General features: G+C 51.5%; 1 protein-coding gene across 1 annotated transcript; it reads right to left on the reverse strand.

Moving 5' to 3' along the window:
- Nucleotides 1-749: 749 nt before the first annotated feature.
- Nucleotides 750-5,243, reverse strand: LOC146763346 (uncharacterized). The gene is made up of 3 exons (XM_085569099.1): nt 5,165-5,243; nt 3,982-5,104; nt 750-3,695 (listed from the first exon to the last, which is right to left on the reverse strand). Exons 1-2 carry the CDS (start codon nt 5,241-5,243, stop codon nt 4,095-4,097), a joined length of 1,089 nt encoding a protein of 362 aa, XP_085425225.1. The 3' UTR covers nt 750-3,695; nt 3,982-4,094.
- Nucleotides 5,244-6,096: the final 853 nt, after the last annotated feature.

Below are 6,096 nucleotides of genomic sequence, written 5' to 3' on the forward strand. Positions count from 1 at the left end.
TAATTTTTCAGTTATAAGCATGAAGAAATATAAGAATAAAATAATGTACGTAGTAAAGAAGAAATTGACAATAATTAGGAATTACTTAGATAACATCTATAATTAGTAACATAGGTGAAATTATATCATTAGTAAGTATTAAAAGATGGTACGTTATTTTAGAGTTTTTAACAGTTGATAAATGTTAAATTAGTAGCAAGTTAAATAATTATGTGTGGATAATGATTTTTTAAGTTTAAAATAAAAATAAGTTTATTTGTTATATCGATAAAGTTAAATTGTTAAGTTAAAATTATTTGAATTTTATTTTTGACGTAGAAAATATTTGGGTTTCTTGTTAATTATTTTATTTAGGTAGAGTTAGGGTTAGGTTCTAGTTTAAATTTTAATTGGTGAATGTTACTTAATGTATTCTTATATAATGTTTCTAAAAATAGTAGTTAAGAGTAAAAATGTTAGGATTAAAGATGAATTACATTATTTAATAATTGGATTTTTTAGAAGTGTTTTTAGACTAGATTTGAGTATAGTAAACTTTTGTTTAAAGATTTGAAAGTGGTTATGGACAGGATTGTGAGTTTGGATTTGGATATTGAGAGTGTGAAGGTGGAGAAAATGTATGAGAGAGCGATTACTTAGTGTGAAACTTAGAAATAGAAATTAATGTTGTAGTCGGGTTTTACATTGAAGTGATTTTGTAATAATAACTGAGGAAAGTGATAAGATTAACAGTCTGGAGGAGGTTTTTAATAAAATATATTTTTTTTTAGTCTTGAAAAATATTTAAAACTGTGAGATAACATTAGGTTAAATTATAGAGTTAGTGTAGAGATTAGTTAGAGGGTTAACTTGTTTTAAGAGCTGTATAAGTAGAGAATAAAAAAAGTAGGAATTAGAAATTTTATGTGTTTTTTAGATCATTATATAAAGAGATAACAAAGTACATGAAAGTTGGTTGTAAATATTATAATAATATTTAATAAATATTGCTTATTATAAAAATTATTATATAATTAGTATATTAGTAGTAAGTGTTTGAAGAAGTTAGGATAACTTTAAAAATATATATTAAGGAAATAGAGTAAAATTCTTAAATAGCATGATATGAATAGTAATTGCTATTTTTTGGTGTTACTTATGAAAGATAAAAAGAGTAGAGATTGTAATGAAGAACAGAATTTTTGATGAAATTGATGACATAATACACTATATTTTTTTAACTTCTGAATAGGTGTTTGTTAGTGTTTTCTTTTAGTTGTTGTAATTTGAGTAGTTTCATTTTTTTTAAATAAAATTAACCATATACTGTATAGTTTAGAGAAGTGATTTTTAATAAAATTTAGGGTAAGTTATATTACATAACATTTAAATTTAGACTGAATGAATTTTGATAGTAAGGAATAATAAACTTAATTTTAATAGATAAAAAGAAACTTAATGTATTTATTTAAATGCATTGACATTTAAGTTTGTTTGATTTTACTAACACTTAACATATTGAATGTTGTTATTTATAAGTATTGAAGGTTTTTTAAGTCTTTTGGTTTTGGAGAAATTTTAGCTTGTTGAGTTGAGATTATTACTTATATCTTTACAGAGTGGTTTTATTTATTGGGAGATATGTTTCTTAGTCATAGATTTTTATTTATGTTACATTTCAAATGGTACTAATTTGTGTAGTGGGTTTTGTTAAATGTAGGCTATCGATTGGATTGTTTTATATTTTTTGTGGGCTTGGACAAATGGTTTTTGTTTTTTAAGAGTTTTTGATTTAGAATTTGAAGAGTATTTGGCATTTGGAAGAAATAAAATCGGGGGTTTTTTGGATACGGTCGAGCTGTATTTTTAATGTTAGCAAGGACTAGTTTTGGTACGTTATTTTGATTTTTTTGTTTGCTTACGGGGAGGGTCTCCTGTTAGATGTGGAAGCCTGAGACTGGCACAAGGAATTTTTGTCTAATGCTTGATGAGTCTGTTTTATGGGGAGGAGGTGTTATTTTAAGTTTTATAAAATACACCGAGACTTAGTTAAAATCGTGGAAGAAACATTATGGTAATTAAAGGGCGCTACGTTTAAAGAGCTATAAATCTTTTTAAATAGCTGCTTGACGTAAGGCGAGCTTAATCTCCCTTTTCTGCCCCAGAAAGCATCGGGCACGTCCGCATCAATGGCACCACCTCTGCCCACTGCTCCTGCTCCACCCGACCAAAAGCAAGAGCAAAAGTTGGTCGGGCTTTAAGAACTTGCAATAACTTTGAAGCAAAAGAAATCACGTTTGTCTCCCGCGCTTTTTCCTTTCGGGTGCCGCACTCACCTCTGCGGACACGCGCCGAGCTCTCGCTGCAGGAACCCGTCAGGCCTCGGTGGCTGTGAGTTCACGCTCCTCTCCCCGGGGAATTGAAAGAATTGCTGAGGAATCGCAGAAATGTTTTCTGGAGCCTTTCCCCTTCGGTGCCCCTGTGCTGTGTGTGGGACGAGGGCAGAGGAGCCTCGGGCTGGAAAGGGGCAGGAGAAAGGCAAAGGGACCCGCCGGTGTCCCCAGGGCACCGTGGGGAACACAACGGACACCGCGCGGGCACGGGGAGGTGAGGAGTGACAGTCTGGGCCAAAATCCCAGCTCACCCCAGGGAAATAAGCGAGGGACATTTTGGAGGGGAAAGCTGAGGTCACGAGTTCACCCAGCCCGGCCACGTTGTGTTTGCGCAAAGCGGCACCAGAGGTGAAGGTCAATCCTGAGCCAACCCTGCTCAACCTCTAAGTCCCAGAATAAATTCTACAAGCTGTCCACTGAGGGACTAAAAATACACAAAAGAGAACCAAGAGCATTCCGAGAGCAAACCAGAAGGTTCCTGGCAATCCCGTTGCAGCGATGTCACAGCCTTTTTGACAGAGCTGTAAGATTTTTATTTCAATGCTGCATTTCTCTGCTGGGATCATTCACTCCGTGGGCTGTGGGGATTTTTGGGGTTTGAACTCCCTCACGGTGGCCCTGACACTGCTCAGGAGCTGGAGGAAGAGCAGAGCCAGCGCTCCTGGCAGGGGCAGGGAGTTTTCCCCCACAGCAGATCCAGCAGCTGCCCTCCAGCCCGGCCAGGAGGGATCTGCTTTGGCTCCTGGCTGCTCCAGGTGACATTCCAGCAGCCTCATCTCCCATCCAGCCCGGCCAGGAGGGATCTGATTTGGCTCCTGGCTGCTCCAATGACATTCCAGCAGCCTCATCTCCCATCCAGCCCGACCAGGAGGGATCTGCTTTGGCTCCTGGCTGCTCCAGGTGACATTCCAGCAGCCTCATCTCCCATCCAGCCCGGCCAGGAGGGATCTGATTTGGCTCCTGGCTGCTCCAGGTGACATTCCAGCAGCCTCATCTCCCATCCAGCCCGGCCAGGAGGGGTCTGCTTTGGCTCCTAGCTCCTCCAGGTGACATTCCAGCAGCCTCATCTCCCATCCAGCCCGGCCAGGAGGGGTCTGCTTTGGCTCCTGGCTGCTCCAATGACATTCCAGCAGCCTCATCTCCCATCCAGCCCGGCCAGGAGGGATCTGCTTTGGCTCCTGGCTGCTCCAGGTGACATTCCAGCAGCCTCATCTCCCATCCAGCCCGGCCAGGAGGGATCTGCTTTGGCTCCTGGCTGCTCCAATGACATTCCAGCAGCCTCATCTCCCATCCAGCCCGGCCAGGAGGGATCTGCTTTGGCTCCTGCAGGGACAGAACATGTTCAGCTGCTCCAGGTGACATTCCAGCAGCCTCATCTCCCATCCCTGCTCCTGCCCCTCCGGCTCTCAGCTCCCTCCCCACCCGGAGCTCAGGCTCCAGTTGATGTTTTAAAGAAGGACAAGGCGGTGGCTGGATGTGCTCCCGGCCTGTGCTGAGGCAGAACATCTCTCCTGCAGAAGCTCAGCTCCTTTCAGAGCCTCGGCATGTCCGTTTTCCTCAGGAAAGGGATGCACATCCCTGCCTGCAGCACACCTCCAGTGGGACCCACCTGTGAGAGTTTTCCATCCCTTCTGCACCTCCAGCTGGCTCCCTGGAAATCTCCGAACATCATCGCACTCGAACCTCTGATTTCAAGGCATCTCCGAGGCTCTTGCTTGGCATTTAGTACCCGTGAAGGAAGATTGCCTTGGCTGAAATGCTGCTGGTGAATGATGGCCTCAGGCTGGAAAAGAGGGAGGAGATTTGGGGTGGCTGGAACATACCTGGCAGCTGTGTGGGAGCTCGGGGAGGTCGGCAACAGGGATTGCCGTCAGAGCCCCTCTGCAAACGGCCCGTGCCTCCATTCCCAGGTAATGCCAGCCGTTCCCTGGGGTCCCTGTCGGCTGTCGCTGTCGGCTGTCCGGGCTGAAGCATCCCTGCGTGCCTGTGGGGAGCAGCCCCTGGCCGAGGAGCCGCGGGCAGCCCTTCAGCCGTGTCCGTGCCAGCGCTGTCCCGTGCGCCGGTGCCCGTGCCGGGACGTGCGTTCGGCACGCTGCGAGCCACGGGCAGGGCACGGCAGCTCCCGCCCCGCAGAGCCAAGGACAGGAGGTGCTCTCTGCCCTTCGGGGGCTCCGGCGCCTCCAGCCCCGCACCGGGCACAGCCGGAGCGGGAGCAGCGGCCCCGGCGGAGCGGCCGCTCCCGGCCGCGGCGCCGCAGCCCCGCTCGTCCGGCGGGGCTCCCCCGGGGATGCGGACACGGGGCGGGGGAGGCGGGCGCTGCTGCTCGCAGGGGAGCGCGGTGGCCACGGGGCTACCGGGGCGGGGGGGCTCGGCATCCCGCGGGGGCTGCGGGGCGGCTCCGTGTCCGCCCGCGGGGCCGGAGGCGGCGCTGCGGGAGCGGCGGTGCCGATGGGGTCCCGGCCCCGACGCAGCCCCAGCTCCCCGCGGCCACAGCGAGAACGGGACCCGAGCCCCGGCGGGACCCGAGCCCCGGGCCGGCCGCAGCTGGAGCGGCGGCGCCCGTCCCGGAGCGGCTCCTCCCGGCCGCGGCGCTGCCGGTCCGGATCCCAGCCGCGATCCCGCCTCGATCCGCCGGCCCCGGCACCCCCTCCCTGCCCGCCGAGGAAGGAGCGGCTCTGCCCGGCTCCCCCAGCAGACACCGGCGGGCCCAGGACCCAAATCCCGATCCCGATCTCAGCTGAGCGCCTCGGACGCCGCGCAGGCCGGGAGCTGCCCCGATCCGATCCCCGCACGGAGCTCCGAGCGCCGGTCCCGCCGCAGTCCGTCCGAGCATCCACACAGAACACGGGGCGGGCGCGGAGCCGCCGCCATTTACGGGCGGGGGGCGGGGCCGGGGGCGGGGCCAGCACAGGTGCGCGCACAGGTGCGCGGGGCCCCAGCGCGCCTGCGCGGGGCGGGGCCGCGGGTATTTAAACCGCGGGGCGAGCGCGGCGGAGCCATTTGGTGCTGGGCGCTCGGAGCGGGAGGTTACGACCGGTCGGGCTCCATATCTCTGTTTCTTTTGCTTTTCTTGCGCGTTTCTTTTCTTTTGTATTTCTTTTTCTCTGTACCTCTCCTATCTACCCTCCTTTCCTCCCCTCCCCCACCCCCTACACCCTCCCCCCCCCCAAACCCCCCCCCCTCCCTCTCCCCCCTAGCCCTCCCCTCCTTCCCTCCCGGGCGGGCCCCCCTACACCCCTTTCCTTGTCCTCCCTCTCTATTCCCCTACTCACCCCTACACTATCCTGTCCCTCCATCGTGTCCCTGTTCCTTCCCTCCCCAGCCGGGCTCCCCCGTGCCCCCTCCCCCTGCTCCCCCCCACGCGCTCCCGGTTCCTCCTGCCGCCTTTCCGTGATACCTTTCCCCCTCCACACATTCCTCCTCCTTCCCCAAAGCTGCCTTCAATCTTTCTTTTCCTTCACCCGGCTCTCCCCCCAGGCCCCTCCCCAGCTGCCCTGCACACCCCGACCTCTCCCCACCGGCCCCCTGTCCTCGTCCCCTTCCCCTCGACTGCCGCTCTGCTCCCCTGTTCTCGTTCCCCATTCCCCTTTTCCTTCTTTCCTCGCAGCCGCGGGGCTCGGGGCGCCGCAGAATAAAGCCCAGAGGGCCGGAGCCGGCGCCCCCCGCCCTCGCTGGGGTCCCCACACGGGGCCGGAGCCGCTCTGCGGGTCCCCCCATTGCAGTC

The sequence above is a fragment of the Lonchura striata genome, chromosome 1A (genome assembly GCF_050655825.1).
Source record: "Lonchura striata isolate lonStrDom1 chromosome 1A, ASM5065582v1, whole genome shotgun sequence".
NCBI classification, from domain to species: domain Eukaryota; kingdom Metazoa; phylum Chordata; class Aves; order Passeriformes; family Estrildidae; genus Lonchura; species Lonchura striata.

Excerpts from the sequence above, each read along its gene's own strand:
- LOC146763346 (XM_085569099.1), bottom strand. The coding sequence starts at position 5,243 with ATGGCGGCGGCTCCGCGCCCGCCCCGTGTTCTGTGTGGATGCTCGGAC. Across the intron at positions 5,105-5,164 it reads GGACCGGCGCTCGGAGCTCC|ATCGGGATCGGGATTTGGGT; the intron begins GTGCGGGGATCG and ends CGCTCAGCTGAG.